This window comes from Apus apus, chromosome 5, assembly GCF_020740795.1.
Source record: "Apus apus isolate bApuApu2 chromosome 5, bApuApu2.pri.cur, whole genome shotgun sequence".
Lineage (NCBI taxonomy): Eukaryota > Metazoa > Chordata > Aves > Apodiformes > Apodidae > Apus > Apus apus.
The window spans coordinates 55,775,094-55,794,419 of NC_067286.1; the positions used below are offsets into that span (position 1 = coordinate 55,775,094).

The 19,326-nt window shown below is 40.8% G+C and overlaps 1 protein-coding gene across 9 annotated transcripts in view; it reads left to right on the plus strand.

Moving 5' to 3' along the window:
• Positions 1-2,509: 2,509 nt before the first annotated feature.
• Positions 2,510-19,326, plus strand: part of KLC1 (kinesin light chain 1) — a 43,929-nt gene continuing 27,112 nt past the window's right edge. For 6 of the 9 annotated variants that reach the window (XM_051622624.1, XM_051622626.1, XM_051622623.1 and 3 more), the window contains exon 1: positions 18,811-19,072. In XM_051622624.1, the coding sequence (XP_051478584.1) occupies positions 18,812-19,072 (261 nt within the window). In that variant the 5' untranslated portion in view covers position 18,811. Of the gene's footprint in view, positions 2,600-3,217; positions 3,373-17,260; positions 17,319-18,810; positions 19,073-19,326 lie in introns of those variants that run through there. The other 3 variants (XM_051622621.1, XM_051622620.1, XM_051622619.1) reach the window with 3 other exon arrangements.

Genomic DNA, 19,326 nt, shown 5'->3' on the forward strand with positions numbered 1-19,326 from the left:
ACACTTTTGACTTTTGATCACTGATTTGCATGTTTCCTCTTTTCCATAAAGGACGTTCTTGTAGGAAACATGAACTAAAAGCCTATGCAAACTGTCAAGTGATTGTGATGGAAAGCCAGACAGGTTGCTGAATCTGGCCTCCCAGTATTTTTTATTGCCAGGATGCTTTTAAACAGCACTTCAGCAGCAGCTGAAGTTATTCCGATGCAGTGCTTTATTGTAGCCTGTCTTTATAAAATGAAGTCATAGATTTTATAGACCGTAGGATTAGATTTTAAAAGCTTTTGTCTGTTTTGGAGGCAGGAAGATAATTTTTTAAATAATAATGGTAAAATAAAGGAACACATCTTACATGACATGAATCTGAATTTCTGTATTGAGGCTTGCTCTATTTGTGGATGTCAGTCAAACTGAATCCTAGTTTGCTCCATGCGTTTGTCACACTTGCACCTCAAAAGGTAAGACCTTCATGCTGCATTAGCTGAACTGTTTGCTTTTTTCCTCTCCCACTATGGATTACAAACCTCCCTCTCTTTTCTGTGAGAGGAAGGACATGGATATATTGGGAATAAAGAATCCAGCATTGTCAATAATGTCTTTTGGGATTTTGTTTTAATATCCACTCAGATGTCTATAGAAAACCACAGTGACCTTGTTAGTGGCAGACAAAGAATATTCTAGAGACAGCACGTCTAGATCACTTCATCCTAAAAGCAGGGCATACAGCATAACTAGTTCCCTAAGATAAGATTAAAATGTGGGCAGCAAGTACTTTTTACTGCTAGTTGAACTTGGATAATTCTTATGTAGATTGGACAGGAAAAACAAGATCCAAATGGAGAGGAACGCTCAAAATATTTCAGGTCAGGCAGAAGCTTGAGGAAGAAGCAGTCTCACCAAGTCTCATCTGTGTCTACCTTCTGCCGTGTGCCATAGGCAGAGGGGAGTATTACTGCACTTCAGTTCCATTGAGCTAATCAACCTCCCTGCAGGAGGGAGCTTGTAGTGTGTACTGCTTATGTGGGAAGTTGCCAGCGTGCATATACTCGATTAGCCAGCATATTATGAATCAGGGTCATAGCTGGTGTAGCCCCTTTGTTCAGAGATGCTCAGATCCCTCGGGTAAGCAGCTAATTGCAGGAAATCTTTTAAAGCAAATGTGTGATAGGAAGAAAGCAATGAATATTGTTTATGCAAAAGACAGGAGTGGTTCTTTTGAATCAGTTATCTTGCATTATTATGTAATTAGGGCATGTTCTATTTTTAATTAAATCTCTTGCATATTCATGAAAATACTCTGAACCTGAGGGCCGACTGGCATGACTCTTACTCTTAGAATGCAGCTCGTAGGAAGGAATGCCCTTCAATCTTTTTTCCCCTTTCATATTATTGTGTGAACATGTATTTCACATTATTACACGCAGATAGCCTGTATTGCCTGTCAAAACTAAAATATTATGACAAACCAGTAATAGAAAATTGCCAGATAAATAATTTAAATGGAGATAAAGAGCACAAGAGGCTGCTGCTCTGAAACACTAGCATCACAGCTGTTTTTTGTTGGACAGCTTGACCTGTGTAAGATATCAGTGAGTGGTATTCAGAAAGTATACTTTAGTTCCCTCAGCTTTTCATCTCCAGGAGTCACTCTGTATTTGCAGTCTGCAAACAATCCACATCCCCCTAACTTTGTTGTGTTTCTTGTCGGCTTCTGTGTCTCTTCCTGTTCTTCTGCCTCTTTCACAACAGCATTAGCTTTGATTCCTCATCTGTCTTCCTGCTGCTTCTTGTGAGTCTTGGTTTTCCACCTGACTCTTGCTCTCACATCTGCCACTTCATAGACTTGTTCTATGTTCCATGTGAGGGTGAACATATGTAAGCCACGCTTTCCTTGTGCATTTTAGGTATTGTTTTTTGGGTAAGTCTGCACTTTTTGATTTACCACAATATCTGTATGTTTCCATTATCTTATGATTCATACTCTATACAGAATATATGTATTATTATATGTATTAATTTCTATTAATATTCTGCCCAGACATTAGTAACCATATTAATAAAGTTAGGTTGTCATTGTTCCCTGATTATTTCCAATGTACATTTTACTGCTTTGCTACATTTAACTTTTTTTCATATTAGACCTCAGTTCTTTCCATCTTTCATTTCTGGGCTTCACTTCTGCCTAGTAGAACACAAAGCAACACGAAGAAAATACTGTGGCTGTTCCTTCTTTGCCTAGAGTGGGAATGAAACCGGAAGCCGCAAAGAAACAGTTTTTGTGACAAGTGTCACCAAGGAATTACCGCTCTTTCTGTGTAAGCTGGTAGAAGAGTAGGGGCCTTTCACTGAGTTCAGTGCGGAACAAAGACAAGGGTGTTGCAATGTACCAGCAGCACTAGCCCTGAGGGGGCCCAGACCTTCTCCAGGAGTTTGTCCCCGAGCCTCAGTTTCCCCCGGGTGGCCGAGAGGCGGCAGAACGTTCTGCGGCTCTTGATGTTTGTGTCCGGCCCAGGCAGGGCTCTGCCGCCACCGCCCGCTGCTCCGCGCCGGCAAAGCGCGGGCGTGCTTCCCAGGACACTCAGAACCATCAGCACGAAAGGTATCTGCGGCAGTACCCGGCTCTGGAGGGGGAAAAAAACCCAAAAAAACACCCCAAACCCGCTCATTGTCACCGCAGGGTGCCTGGAGGGCTCTGCTGCCCGCTGGCAGGCGCTTCGGCGGGCAGGGAAGGCCGGGGCACGGCCCCCGGCAGCCCGAGGGACGGCAGCGCGGAGCCGGGCGCCCCAACCCCTGAGCGGCCCCCCCGAGCCTCCCGCCCCTGGGGGCCGGGGCCGGTGCGGGGGCCGCGCTGAAGGGGCGCGGAACGGGGGGAACGGCGGCCCTGGGAGGGCAGGGGTGACGCCATGGCTGGGGGGCGGCGGGCGCGCGGGGGCTTGTGGGAGGAGGGGGAGCCGCCATGTTGGGCGGGGCGGCGGGCGGGGCGGCGGGCGGGGCGGGGGGGGGAGCGCGGGGCGGGCGCGGCCGGGGCGGCGGGTCCTGCGGGTCCCGCAGCTCCCGCAGCTCCCGCAGCTGTCAGCGCCTCTGCGGCCGCGCTTCCACCCCCGCAGCTGCTGAGCTGGGCCGGGTTGCGTCTGTCAGCGCCTTGGGGGATGGCACTGAGGGCGCCGTGCTGCTGAGCCGCTTCCTTCCTTCTCTCCGGTCCTCTCTCTCCCCCCCCCCCCACCCCCAAAAAAACCCTTTTCCTTCCTCCCTTCTGCCCGCCCATCGCTGACATCCTCCTCCGGCCGCCTCCTCCCCCCCCGCTCCGGGCTGCGCGGCCCCCGCCGCCTCAGCGAGCGCTGCGCACATCGCCCGAGCCTGCAGCACCGAGCGGTGAGCGCGGGGAGCGGGGCCGGGAGGCGAGGCGGGGGCCGGGGGGGGGGGGCACGTTGGGTGATCGTCCCTTTTCATCTGCCGTGACGCGAACAACAAAAGGCTGCGCGGGCCGGCTGGTGGCTCCGCACGCCGCTGACAGCCGGCCGCGGGTGCTGGGGTGGGGGTTTTTGTTTCGTGGGGGAGAGATGGTTTTTCGGTGTTGTGTATAAAGCTCTGTCAGCTCCACTCGCTGCTGGCCGCGGGAGGGAGGGCCTTCCCAGCCCGGCGGGGATGCGCTCGGCTTTGTCCCCTTCTCCTGCCGTGCCTCCCGGCGGGGCTGCGGCGGGGCCGGGCGCCGCCCAGGCAGGGAGCGGGCAGGGCCGGGTGCGGGGCAGGGCCGGGTGCGGGCAGGGCCGGGTGCGGGCAGGGCCGGGTGCGGGGCAGGGCCGGGTGCGGGGCAGGGCAGGGCCGGGTGCGGGGCGGGCCGGGTGCGGGGCAGGGCAGGGCCGGGTGCGGGGCAGGGCAGGGCCGGGGGCGGGGCAGGGCCGGGTGCGGGCGGGGCAGGGCCGGGTGCGGGCAGGGCAGGGTGCGGGCAGGGCCGGGTGCGGGGCGGGGCAGGGCCGGGTGCGGGGCAGGGGAGGGCCGGGTGCGGGCGGGGCAGGGCCGGGTGCGGGCAGGGCCGGGTGCGGGCGCCGCGCCCCGCCGTCCTGCTCGGCTCCGGGAGACGCTTTGTTTTCGGTTCGGGGACTTCTCCGGGGTGGTTTGTTCTGCTGGCAGTTCGGAAATGGGGAGAGAAGAGGCGGGGACAGCTCTTTCCTTGGGTTTTGTAAATAGTGGCCGGATTTGGATTGTAGGTCACCTCCTGTGCTGGTGTCGGAGGGGATTCGTAGGCGTGGGTCTGGGGCATACTTCTGAAATAAGGAAGAAGAGCGTTGGTTAGGAACACGTTATTTCTGCAAAATGACAAACACTTAACTGACTTAACTGTATCTTTAGGGCAGAGATTAGTTGGAGAGACACTAAAATCTTACTCATTCTGGCTTGGTGTTTCTGATATTCCTAAGTAACAGGATACTTTATGTGTAGATCTACACAGCAGTTCTCTTAGCACAAAAAAGGAACTTATTGACTTACTGGAATTTGTCTTGTAAGCATATTGAAGCACATTTTAATGACCTAAGCAGCAGCATCAAGTGTGATGCTATCACCTGGCTTCTTGAAGGCTGCTAAATCAGTGATGATGTCTCTACTCTTCTTTGTTGGTTTGTTCGTTTTTCTGCTAATCATTTCCATTAGTGTATATGACTTAAATGTAGCAGCAGTACTCAAATACTGCTCATGGAATCGGAATACAGAATCAAAAAATAAAAACAGGTATATAAAAAAGTGAAAGCTGTTGTTTTCTGGGTGTTTTTTTTTTTTGTATTTTGCTTTGAACAACTGTCATTCAGCATACTAAATACTGTCACAGTGGTACATAAAAATACATTAAATTAAGACTATTAAAATGTAATTTTAGTGTTCTTGCAATTGGCATAAGATTTAGTAACAGTGATTCTGGCAAGTAATTGTCTCTTTCACTTCCACCTGTATTTGCACTGTATTCACTTCAGCAGGAAACTTACGCCCAAAGGGTGTCCATTGGAAGCTAGAAAGGAACCTTTGAGATGTAGACACCTGAGCATTTTAATTAAAAAAAGAAACATAAAAACCCCCCAAACTACCCAACGAAATAAAACCCAGCACCCTTCTGAATGCACAGTTGATTTTAGACTCTTTTGGAAAATAGCTTTAATTGATTTCGAATTCCAAAGCTTCAGCGAAACATGATAGAGGATATTACAACCCTGGGATTATGGATACAATTGAAAGTAACACGTTCAGCATTTACTGGCGGCAGAGAGAAAGCTGATCCGTCTGGCGATTCTGAGCAGAAGACCTTGTATTTTTTTAAGTCACTTGCACAACCGTTTTTGTGAACACAGGGTTTAAGAGAACCTTTTTTGTGAAATTACAACAGATCTGGAGAACTCTAGCAGTTTCGTTTAGATACACTTTTATGTAATGCAGAAACCTGTGGGTAAATGCAGGGAGTTAAAATAGTCCATTCTCAAAACTCGCACAACAATGCAGTATCACTTCTGCATCATGTTGCAGTTAAAAGTTTGGCAACCTTTCTGTTTCTGAAGGATGATGATGGAACTGGACAGTGCCAGTAATGAGAAATTCTAACAGCAATTCGAGCTTAGATGCCCTTCACTTTCTAATAATGAAAACATGTTATTCTAAGTAATTAAAAAAGATAATAAAGTTGCCCCCCAAAGGTCTCATGTAATAGCCTCATTTTCTGTTTGTAAAATTACTGTGATATGCTAACAGTGCCTTATTAATGGAAACTGATTTTTAAAACCATCTGTGTTTGACAAAAGAGGAATTGCATACAAGCTTGTGAATTCAGCTTGCAGGAGTTCAGAATACGATCTTCTGAATGATTCTCATATACAAGGATCAAAATAATAATGGACAGACACTTAAGGCATGTACGAGCAATTGCTGCTTCCTCTGTTTTTGGATAACTTACCATGATAATGTCAAATACCCTCACTTGTGTGCTACTCTTACGTAGTATAACTAAATAGGTGTGTTTATATGTGTATCTAGTTGTGTATACAAACGTACAATGTATGTCTCTAATTTGGAGTTTGGGGAAATACTGTAGCCTCGATTTTGGTTCTGAGTCCATTTAATGCAGCATCTGTTTCTCTTGAGACTTGTAGGCTTGTGCTGTTGCTCTCTCATCTCTTCCTCTGTTTGGCTTCTCTGGCACACATGCAGTTGGTTTTATTATGCTGGGGTTAATAGCATGTCTTCTGGTGCATAGCTCATTATTATTGTAAAAGTTCATTCAATGTACAAATGCTTATTAAAATATTGGCATTTATAAGTGGAGTGGAAAGTAAAGAATTTTTGGTAAATTCATAAATAAGCAAAATATACTGTATTTAATATTGAAAAGCACAGTAGCAGACAGGGATGGGGACAAACATCTAGGTCTGCTTAAACACCTCTTGTAGTCTGTCTGCCTGTGAGGTGGTGTTCAGTATGACACAACTATCATGGAAATGGACCAGTTCCATCATCACTGCAAGAAAGTGGCTAGCTCATTCAGCCTGCATAGTACTTTTTGTTTCCAAAGTTTTTTTAAATTGTTTTATAAGAATATTGAATTTACCTTGACCAAAATTTTACAAAATGTTTCTTTTCAATGTTAACTCTTGTTTTTCTTAAAAGAAGAACATGACAGGCATAATGTCTAATAGATACTTTGTGGTAACTAAGTACCAGTCAAAGCCAGATTGTTCATTCTAAAAATAAACCTTTTTGACTTTGAAATAGAACTGTTTATGATAATTATATCCTAAGCACACTTGGTTTGGGGTATTTTTGAGGTATTAAGGCTTTCCCAGTAATTTCTTCAGTGAAATGTTTTTCTTTCTGAAAGCAGACTGTAGAAGTAAGAGTGGTTGTTTTGAAAAAAAGCTTAATCGATAAATTCCTCACCATAAAAAGCTGCACTTAGGCTGGCTTGGATTTGCTGAGATGCTTTTCTTGCCTTCATCTTATGGGATTTAAATTGGACACTTTGTTAGAGGACCAGAGCCAGAATTACAGGTTCTTTTGGTGTTGGAGGAATTACTTCTGTAGGGTTTTTTGTGTAGTGCTTTGCAGGCATCAGGGATAAGATGACACTGTAGTTGGGATTTATTTTTTTTCTAGGTAATTAATATACTTAGTAATGACAGACCATAGCGAGCAGGCAAGCATGAGGGCTGAGGATGTATGCTTCCAATCCACATAGTGTATTTAGGAATGTGAACAAAGGAGATGTTCTCAGAGGATGAACATAGAAACACAGTTAACACTAGATACAGTGATCTTTTTATGATATATAAAGCAAATTAATCTCTGATAGTTGACAGGTTTTTTTAGATTCAATCAGCTAGGAAAACAGATGCAAGTAAAACTGTGTTTTGATTTAATCACTTTGTTTCTTTGAATGCAGCTTATCTCCCATGGACACTGCTATTTATAGTTCTATCAGAAACCGTCTTTGCTCTGGAAGCTGTTTTGACGTGCACGTAGAACTTAATTTATTTTGTCAAATAATAATTATTGGTCATCTTGCTCAAAGTTTAGGAAACATGGGATCATGTAATCTTGTGTTCCAAATATGCTTTTGCTCTGTTGTCTACTTAAATGTGCAGATTTTTACATGGTTTCTCAATATGATGTCTTGCTTACAGGTAAAAGTAGTAAAGTATCTTTTACGGGTAGACATAGAAGTGAACAGTTACCTGTTTTGGTTCTTTTGTAAATATTTGCCATAAAACCTATTCATTGTATTAAGATTGAGTTTTGGGGATGATGTCAGAATTCTAGCTGATTATATTAATTTCTAAAGTGAATAGAGCAAAGTATTTATCCATTTTAGTCAGTAGCATTGCTTTATTTATATATTATTAGGATTGGGGTGGTGGCTGATTACACCCTACTATGTGATGATAACCCCATGTTTGTATGTGTCCCAGAAAACCATTAAAAAAGCTAATGTTGCACTATTTAACATTCAGAAGGTCAAGAAATGTGTGACATAAAGCTGATTTTTTTGGTACTACTTAATGTGTGCTTTTGTATCGTGTATTTCATATGTATTTCAGAAAACAAAGTTGGATCTAAAAATAAGTCTTTTTAAAGGACAATACTTAAATTTTTGAATCATCAGATAACTATGTATCTTAACTCCTAGCATTTTTGTATTACATATAAACACTGATGTTATGTTCATAAGGTGTTTCTTAAAGCCTGCACTGCTGTCCCTTTTGGGAGCATATTACTGCTGAAATTTTATGGTGTTCTAATTCTGTGTTTTGTCTGGAGACAGCATAAAAAGTTAAAAGTTATAAAAAAAACTCCTAAGATTACTTGCAACATGCTATTATTTGTGCATGTGTGCCATTCCACAGGGTAGAGGTTGGTGGTTTTCATCTTCTTAAAGGACGCAGTATCTGCATTCCTGCAATGTATCTTGATTTTGCTCCTTCCAGCTGGCAGTTAGTTGAGTGATTTGCAAAGCATGTCATACAGATTAGGGACTAGCAGGGGAGGAGGAGGATTCTGCCTTGAGGGTGGCCCTGATTTTTTATTTTTTTTTTGTTATTTATTTTTTATTATTTTCCCTGTGTAGATTGTTGTGCTTAAGATAGATTGAATGCTTTTATCAATGTTCCTTTATCAAACACTAGCAGGCTGAACAGTGTAAGAAAGTCACAGTTTTATCTATTGCAGCTTGAGCAGCTTCTGTTTCATGGAAACTGCTGTTATACCCTCATCCCTCTTGTCTTCACCACAGGTGGATTTTACTCTACCCTCACCTTTAGCGTTTAATTTGTTCATGGGCTTAAACCGATGTTCCTCCCTGCCCCACCCCCCTGCCTCACAGTCGTACTGTGTGCTCAGAGGGGAAATGGTGTGTTAAAAAAGTGGGATTCCCACCCACCCTCCTCCCCAGCCAGTGTAGAGGCCGGCTGTGTGTGGTCAGATGGGAGGGGAATCTGTGAGGGGATAGGGGAAGTTACAGGTTTGATATAGGAGGGGATCAGCAACCTCCTAAAATGTCACTGCTGACAGCAACAGTAATATACAATAAATGTCTAAGGATATTGTTGAACTTTTTTTCAGTCTTTATACTGGTTTATGTAGTTTCACACTCCTGGCCACTTCCTTGCTCTGGTAGCACGGCTTGCTGCATAGCAGCATGGTCAAGTAGGTGCATTTTGGCTGTGTTTGTGTCCTCGACGTTTGCCTTTTCTGTGCTGTCACCTCTGTCTGAAAAATAATCCAGCAAACATCACAGATGTTTGATTTGATTTATTATGGACAGGAGTTCTTATGCTGGCATGATGGAGGATGTGAATGTGTATGGCTGCATGAGGAGCATTGCTTACTGTCTATACGCAGAGCTTCAGTGAATGAATGCCCCCAGTCTTGTGTTTGTAGGAAGCCAGGCCAGATGATTTGTGAGCCATTTCTGTCTCTTGAATTCCTTTGTACGTAGAAGGCGATAATTTGTGGAAGGTACAAGAATGCACTGTTTTTTATATTTGCTTTTTCCCAGGATGTAACCCAGTTGCATTCAGTGCGGTGAATACTGCTATATTGAAATACGGAGATCATAGAGTATAGGAGTCATGATGATGTTTTGCAGGATTCCAGCACATATGATGGTGACCTGGAGTTCTCACTAGATGTAGCAGACTGCTGGTGCTTGGTGGGCATTCCTGAGGGCTTAGAGAAATCATGCAGGGATGGCAGGTAGGATTTTGTTATGGTACTGATAGATGCCTTGGCCAGATGTCCTAATTTTTCAAAGATTTGTTATCCATTCTGTATCTTTTGAAAAGGCAAGAGGCACCACAGGGTGGCTTTGACTCAGTGTCCCAATAATTTGCTGTTAATGAAATACATCTTTTCCATTGTTCAGAAAACAGGTAAAGGCAGATTAAAGATTCAGTTACTCTGCTCCTAACTCTTCTTATTTAGTTAGTATCAATTTCTCTCACAGGACTTTTAAGTTAAAATTCTATGCTGCATGTTGATTTTAGAGCATACTTAAAATACTGCTCTTAGAATACTTGTTTAACTTTAGAAAAGCAAAATTTGGAGTTTGTGTGGAATGCAGGTAGAGAGGACAGATGCACAGCATATTTTTGAAAGCAACAGTCAGTAGGGTTTGAGCTACAGGTCCTACCCGTAGTTTGTGTGGCCGTTGAATCTTGATCCGCACCCAGTTTTAACAAATGGCCTAGAAATATTCTGTCTGATTAATTTTTAAAATTTATTTTAATGTTTTGGTTTTGTTTTGGTTCATTGGTTTCGTTTTTCCCCCCTGTTCTCTAGTGCAATGCACATGAAGCAATACTTGAAAGCCCTGATGTCTTGCTTTCAGTGGTACAGTTGTTTCAGGAAGTGGCTGTTTTGATGTCCTCAGTACCAGGATGCTCTCAAAAGAGATTTATCCAAACAATATGATTTAAAGAATATTATTAAAAATGTTATTTTCTCCTTCTTTTATGTCTGTTTTCCAGTAATGTGTGCTCCTGTTCTCTGTCAGTCAAGTGGTGTAGTGCAGCAGGATGGTAGGAACTGTCATGCTAGCATTGTTAGTACAGCCAGTATTTTCAGGAGTTCCAAAGGAGCACCCAGTGCCCCAGCACTAAGATAAATCACGAATGTGAAAGACAACTGAGAGGAGGCTAAAACTGGTTTATCCTCAGGTGTGAGTGCAGAGAATGTTAAGGTGACAGTGTCAGATGTTGGATTAGGGCCTGCTATACTGCTCTGTACCTCCTAGCCCAGTGGAGTTCAAAACCATCTAAGTAAGCCCTGCAGATTATGGAGTATTTACCAAGGACATTATTCCCAGCCTTACAGCAAAGTTAGCTCTCTACTGTTGCAGGTAAGAAACAATGAATCATACAAGGTTGCTTTTCTGGACTGTTACATCATATATATAAATATAAATAGGTTTGTATATATAGGTATAAATATATATATAGGTGTATATACATAGAGGTATAAATATTAGTCTGGTATCTGGTGATTGTCATTGAAAGTAAACATTTTGATGTAATACTTAATGAGGTAGAATTAAATCCTTTTCATTACCCAGGGTAATGTCTGAACTATTTAATTGTGTAACTCTGTAGTCATTATGGAAGAATTAGATAAGTGGTTTTGCTTTTTTTTTTTTTTTTTTAATGCAAAGATATTCAGTGGGAGGCTGTTTTCCCTAAAGCTTGAAGGGGGACTTTACAGTTTGTGCATCTTAATGTGAACTATTACCTTCAAAACCAGATTTAAGGATTTGTTACACCCAGAGGCTAGTCTGTGCTGAAGCAATGTTAGTGGATGTTCCTTTTATGTCTGCGGAACTTGCTGGTTTTCATGTTCTGCTTCAAATTACCCTTCTTGTCAGTGTCCTCAAGTATGTAAGAGCATCATAATCTGTACTTACAGCAAATGGCCAGCACAGCTTCCCACATAGATCTAATGAGGCAAAAGGTGGCTTTCTCTGCCCTTCCTGCATGCATTTTTTTAATGGTTATAGGTATGCCATAAAAGGTAGATTTGGTTAAGATTATAGGTCTGATGTTAGTAAGTGGAAACTGATGGGTTTTTTAATGTATTATTGAAGTCTGATTTGATGGGAAGATTTCTGTGCTTTTACCTAAGTGCTATCTAGATGTAAGATAGATAATGTAAATGGATGCTTACTTTGATTAGTTGATAAAGCAGTTCTTGCCAAAAAATAGCAATGCAAAATGAGATAAATAGTCAAGATCAAAAAATGTTTTGTGTACACCATGACAGTTTAAAATTGAAAGACAGATAACTTGGAAAACACTTTGGTGTTACTTGTACCACTATTCCAGTCCCAAAGAGACAGTCACACCATCTAGTCTGTTAAAAATGTTTTAAGACTCAAGATTCACTGAGGACCTGGTTATACAAGTTGGCAAGTCCATGAAGAGCCAGTGGCTATTTCCACACAGAAATAAATGTAGGTTCTTGGAATATTGAGGATAAAATTGTGAAATTTGGTAATAATTCTGTGGTTTGCAGGTGTGGCCCAGACTGGTATGTTGTATCAGTGTTGTAGTGAACAGGCAAAATGCTTTGCTTTCTCGAGGTCTGTTGGTGGTTGCTTGGAAGTGTTTATTAGTGCTCACAAGAAACTAGGGAAGTGGCAACTTTGAAGAAGATGAACAGACATTGTTTGCTGCTGACACAGCAGTAGTCAAAAAAAAAAAAAAAAGAAAGAAAAAAAAAAGATACAACTCCTTTGCTCCAAGCCCTAGGAGACTTTACAGTTTGCATTGTGTCTGTCTTCAGAAACTGCATGGGCATAAGTAAAATTGACAAGTTGACTTTAGAGCTCTTTGCAGATAACTACCAAAATGTGGAATGGATTTATGTTCACTTCTAGCATTCTGGAAAAGAATGAGGTTTTGATCTTGCCACAGGTCTGAGGATTTTTAAAAAGTAGGTTGTTTCATATTTAGAGTAAGGATGGGTATGTACCTCCCACCTGTAACAGGTGATTGTAACCTTAATTAACAAAGAGTTAATAAGCATGTACCTTCTTAAAAGTATGGCTTTTGGTGTAGTTCCTCTAGACTCCTCACTGGGTCTGCTAAACTGCCTTAGATGCACACCTGTCAGATTTCTCTTGCACTTGCTTCAGCTTTCACAGGGAGTAATCTCTGATGTGATAACGAATACGTAGAAGGATCTTGTTTTCATCCAGCTTCATCTGAAACCCGAGATGGTAGAAGGACTTGGGTATGTATACAGAGAAGAATTTTTTTCTCTTACATGTTTATGATACGTGAGGACTGATTGTAGGATCCAAACAGATGCTACTTTTCAGTGATGTCACTATGGCTTTAAGATATGTCATTATGCTGGGTATGTTTTAATTGCTGTCCATATTTAGTACATCTGAAAGGTAAAATGTAATGAATGGGATATATCAGAAAGAGGATCCTTTCTCTGGTTCCTTTCACACAAATTTCCCCAACATGGGACACTTAAGGTTCAACTGGACAGGGTGTTGAGCCATCTTGTATAGACTATGGTTTTACCAAGGAAGAGTGGACCAGATGATTGATTCTTGAGATCTCTTCCAACCTGGTGTTCTGTTGATTCAAATAATGAAGGTAGGTGCACTGTATAGGGGGGTTGACATACCATCAGAGGGCCTCTTGTCTGCAGCAGTTCATAAGCAAGAGGAGCAAGGTGGTGGCCACAGTCTGCAGCATTATGAAATTCTAGGTATGGTTGAATCTAAAAGAGATTTTGGAAATAGACTGGCAGGACATCTGTATTGTCTGTTAGAAGGATTTGACTGTATCATGATAATTAAAACACTATCTGGTGTTTATTCAGTGGAGTACTGTCAAGGTATTGACACCATAATACCCTTTTGGTTTAAGGGGAAGAAAAATCTGTGTAGTTGCAGAATATTTTCATGCCACTAAATACTTTTATAGTGCGTAAGGATTTTTTACTGAATTAAGTGTTTCAACAGGAAGCCATAATTTTAATGAAAGTAGTTTACTTGCTACAAAAGAGGGAAGGCTGAAATTACCCTGAAGCTTTTTGGGTAGTTATCCTTGAAATGTGCAAAAGTATTTGTTTCAAAATAGTGTCAAGATTGTTACATATAAGAATGCAGATATGATTGCTAAGAAACATTACACGGTTCATTAGTGTTGATGTAGCTTGCTATAGAAATCTAAATAAAAGGACTGCACAGCAGTACAAATCTTCATTGCTTGTGCTTTCTCAGGCAACTGTCAGCATCACCTTTGCTACAGGATTTATAAGAGCTATTTTTGCTGTCATCTCTTTAATAGCAGGTATAACTCACTAGCCTGCTGTTCTCCTGAATAGTTTTTTAATCTTCCAAATAATTCAGAGGTTTTCCCTTGAAGACATTAGTTTTATATTTTTTAACAGGGGGCTGTGATGTTAAAATATTCCAAGACTTATTGAGGCAAATGTACACTGGCTGTGTTCTTCAGCTAAACAAGTACATAGTCCTCTTCACTTAAACGTAGTTTAACGCAGTGGATGGGCTTATTGATACCCATTGGGGTTTCCTAGAGTCTGACCATATCTTCCAGAGATGGATGCTGTTGTGATGTAGGGGTAGGACATCTGGCCATGTAGCCTCTTCCCACAGATGCAGTGTGGAGAGTAGGCTGCACTTGGCAGTCTTAATAGAAACCATGTTAGTCTGGTGGAAGTTTCTGCTAGTATTCAAGTTTTTTGTGCTTTACACTTTTTGGTCAAGCTGTCCTATGGTTATTGTGCATTTCTTCAGAAACGTGTGGGTGTCCCTTTATAAATGCTAAACCTTTGCAAAATCTGAGTGTCCATTCTGCTTACAAGCATGCTTACCTGATGTCATTCTTATGGATGTCTTGTGGTGTTAAGGCTGTAGGTCAGATTGTGAACATGATTCTGAGCTTTTATCAGGATATGCTCTTGACATGAAAGAGGACTAGAAATGTCCTTTTTGTAGTATTTACCTTGCATGCCTTAATTTTGCATCAAGTGGTGGGGCAGACTCCTTCATTCAGAGTTAGCTCTGCATTGAAGGGCGGCAAAAGGAGTACAGGAAGGTTTGGGTATTTTTGGGGTATTTTTTGTTTGTTTGTTTTTAATTCAGGTGATTAGTAGGTGGAAGTTGATAGAAAAGTGTCTCCAAGGAGTTAATTATTTTTTCAAGCAGGTTGTTCTAAAGGACTGCTCCTTAGCTTAATGTTGGTTGCCAGTAATGTGCAACTCCATCTTCTTACCTGCTTCTTGCTGGCCATCTAATTGCTCTCACTGAGTCATTTTTAAGGTAGCTTGTGTGTATGTGTGTGAGGTTGTGAAGATGCTTTCTGAGATCACGTATTTGGAAACCTGAGGCAGTACAGAAGTGCAGCAGTATTCTGTTAATAGAACTGGGTCAGTGAGTGTACCTGAAGTCTGACCTCCCAACAGGACACGCTCTGCAGGTGCAGTTCAAGATTTTTCTATTCTGTAGAGGCTCATATGTGGATTCAAGTATGATGAAAAGAGTGATAGATAGCATTGGAGTTTGGCTACAGTCCTGAGTGTGTCAAGAGGAAAAAGCTGCTTTGATTCTTTTGTGGGGTTAGAGATGAATGTGTTGGAATAAAATTCCTGACTGTAAAGGATGATTTTAATTAAAAGGAGGGCAAGTTAAACAGATAAAGATTATAAATTTTCTTATGGTAGGGAGTAAATCTTATGATAGCGGAAAGAGCTGCACAGAGAAAGATAAATTAACATTTTAGATATAAAAAAAAGTAACGGTTGTTTTTTCAGACTTGGAGATTTCTGACTGTAAACCGTAACAACACTGTATTCAAGCTACAGCATTTCTTATCCAAGTCCTGTCCAAGTCCTTTCTAAGTATATGAAGGATATCTGTGGGTGATTCATCCGTGCCATTTCTGACTAGTCTGTGTCACCGAGCTGCGTTGTTAGGAAGGGGTGCAGTTAATGTACCATTTGACATTCTTCTGCCTGTGTCCCTTGGCAGACTGTTTTTTTGTTTTGGTTTTTTGTGTCTGTGCTTGGAAGGCTTGTGATCTTTAGAGGATTGTTTGACAAAGCAGTTTTCCACATCATGAAGACTAGCAATTAAAGCTTGTAGAAGTTCAAGACGTCACGTTCCATGGTGTAATGAGATGTGTTCTTGGTCTGAGCAGGAAATTAATGACTTGTAATTTGTGGCTAAGACAAAATGAAACAAGTGCATGCCAGATGTAGGATGCTGAGCCTTGCCACGTAACTAAGGAGAAACTGAGAGTGAAATTAGGGTTCAACAGTGCACTGACAGGTATATATTTGATATACAAAAAGCTCAAATTAGTATATCCTACATCTTTGTGGAATTTGCAGTACTTGTAGATGACGGGGCCTGTAGCTTCTTGAGCCAATCTAGTAGCTGTTACTGTTAGGAAGATTATTTATTCTTTCTTGTATGCAGATGCATTCTGTAATTTTCAGCTATTCTGCCTTGTATCTGTATATTCAGAGGGAAAAGTTTAGGGAAAATTTGACTTGTCACAGCAGTTTACAGACTTCAGTTTTTGCTTTGGGTTTTTTATTGTTTTTCTTTATTGTATTTTAAATTGTATGTGAAGACTAATGCTTAGATGCTAGATAAATTTTTAATGTATCTTCCAAGGTTTTAGTACTTGAAACCTGACTCTAAGATAATGAAAATACTGATACTGAGGAAGGGAATTCTTAAGAGATACATAATAAGGCAGTAAAATTTAAAAATTAGAACTGGTTTATTTGTTTGTCTTTAGGACCCATGCTAATCTTTGGTCAAGAAAAAAAATATTGTGGGTTTTTAGAAAAATGTTCTTGGTGAGTTTTCCTACACAAAGAAGGATTCATATGATTACGTACTTTGGTTCAATAATTCTCTGAGGTGAACTGCAGGGAAATGATACTTTTTTCTTTTTTTTTTTTAAAGTAGCTGAGTAGGAAGAGCTATTTATATTGAAGAGATCTTTAAATATGAGTTGAAGACCTTAAGTAGTTGGTGCTGATGTGTGTATGTCTGTAGGAGAATGTTGGCATAAATTGTGCTGTCAGCATTACTGCTGCAAATGGTCTGAAAGCTTAATGAATAACAAAATACTTAAGCTGCTGTATCTCTAATCAGTTTAAGTTGTTTGTATATTATGAGATTATCCCAGTGGTTATAGTAGGCTTGGCTTTGCTTTGTTTATGCTTTCTTTGGTTAAGATTCAGGCTGTTCTCAATCTGGTTCTTTGATGGGAGTTAATATTATAAAACTCCGCAAAAATCTCTTAAGTAGATGTAGGGCTTTTTATGTTGATCTGTCCAAGTTCATTAATTTTTGTGCATTTGAAGGAAATAGCTTGATTTTTTTAAAAAAATGTATTGGAAAGTGTTAATTGACTTTTGTACTTTAGTATAGTCTATGTTGTGGTAAGGAAATCAGGGCAGTAACACTCCAGATCTACACTGGCACATATTTAATAGGATATGTAAATTGCTTAAGCCAGTTGGCAGGTCTGTAAGTCTGGCTGCGTTGCATATTTTTTCTCTGATCCAGAATGCTGTTTTCCAACTAAACCATTGTTCACCTTAATTTTTTGTTTTGTTTTTAGTTTTACACTGAATTAAAAATTGGTATTTAAATCTAGAATTCCTGCCCTATAACAGGTAGAATTCGCAGCACAGGAGCTTAAGAAGCCTCTGAATGTGCCCTTTTTTTCTGTAGGGATAAAACAGAGGCAGAAAGAATGAACATTTTTGAAAAGTGACAATAGAAAAGCATGGTAGGGTTTGTCTCTTTTCCTCTGTATACCTGCATGTCTACTTCCTGCATGGGGTTTGCTGCCTTAGAGTATGTAAACTAATTGTATGATTGTGTATTCAAATATGGTCTTGTTTGAATAGGTAATGCCCCTTTGTATAATACATATTTTAAGATTAATTGAAATACCACCAGACCTCCATGCTACTCTTAAAAGGTATTAGATATTTACTTAATAATCTTACTCCTACAAAAAATCAGATTTGATAACAAACATGTAATTTATCACGCTGTTCTGTTTTCTAATTGTTCTCCCAAGCACAAGCTATAAAACTCTGAACACTGTCCAAATTCTCGGTAGTGTTTTATACAGAGATCATTTAAACAAGCACGCTACAAAGCCTATGCAGGTTTGTTTATTTATTTTGTTAGTTATTTAAAGATTTATTATTTTCCTGTCAGTGGGAGAGATTTCACTAGTGGAGACTTGAGAATCACTTTCCTAGGCTGTGTGGGCCTTCAAATCAATCTGTGAAGTAGCTTCTGACTGGACACCAGCTCCAGTATTGTTGCTTGTACTGGTAGCTCTGAAGCAGTGAAAGCTTATTGCTACATTTGGTTTAGAATGAGGTGGCTTAAAAATCTGGCACACCAGATTGAGACAAGAAGCATCTATTTACAAAGCAGGTCCATTGTTGTGATGGGCTTTAAGCATGTTTTTGACCCACTGGGTTTAAACCTGCTTTTCCCTTCTTCGAAAGCTTCTGTGCTGGCTTAGCCTTCCGTAATTGCAATTTAGGTGTACTCAGCCAGGGCTGTGTGCCTGATTCTATGATCTGACAGCCTTTTTTCCTTATAGTAACAAATTAGTGTCTGCTGGATTTCATATGTTGGATGAGTACTGCCTGGGCTGCTATATATTTTTTGCATGAAGACATGACCATTGCAAGGCCTAATGCAGATTTTGGTATCACTTCCTGGATTTTGTGTGTTCTTTTGTAACAGTGAATTGAATGCTGGTTAGTTTATCTGTATTCATCACCTAGAATTCATTGAACTTCTACTGTGGTGACTAAAATGTACAATTTATTTATAACCACATTATACATACATTATTTAGATGCAGACACCCATCTCCCACCTTGGGTGTAGAATGACTGCAGAACATTGAAGCATGCAGAATGAATTGCTTTTGGACATCCTGCAGATGCAGCTTGATTCTTCAGTGCTCCTTAGAACTTGTTCTGCTGCAGTGTAATACAAACTTTACTTTCAGCTGTTGTTTGGCTTATGAATTAGTGCTAATATTAACTCTTGAACTAGAAACTGAAAAACTTGAAACACTGTTGAAACCCAGGACTTAAAACGCTGTAAAAGATGTGAAAAAATATCATTACATTTTCAATGCATATGTTTTAATTACTTCTTAAAGGAAAGGTTTATTCAGTCATAAATAACTTGGTTGTTGTTTTTATTTTTATTTTTGGGTTAACTAGTGTACTCTTCTGTTTCAGAATGTATGAAAACATGTCCACAATGGTGTATTTAAAGGAAGAGAAGTTGGAGAAGCTTACTCAAGATGAAATAATTGCCAAAACTAAGCAAGTGATTAATGGACTAGAGGCCCTGAAGAATGAACACAATTCAATTTTACAGAGCTTACTTGAAACGCTGAAATGTTTGAAGAAAGATGATGAAACTAATCTGGTTGAAGAAAAATCAAACATGATTCGAAAGTCACTGGAAATGCTGGAGCTTGGCCTTAGTGAAGCACAGGTAAAATTGCAGTAGAAATAAAGCATTTCAGACTCTGAGGACTTATATTTGCCTTACTGAATATTAGTAATATGCTGGGATATTATTGTTACTGTATGTTAAGGGGGAAAGACTGCTGTAATTAATAGAGGTAGCTACTGTCTGACTTGCAGTTTTACAGAACTAATTATGCGTTCAGTGTTAAAGCACTGAAGCTCATAACTGAGCACTTCTTTACTTCAGTGAGACAGTTGCTATTTTGTAGTTAAACTTTT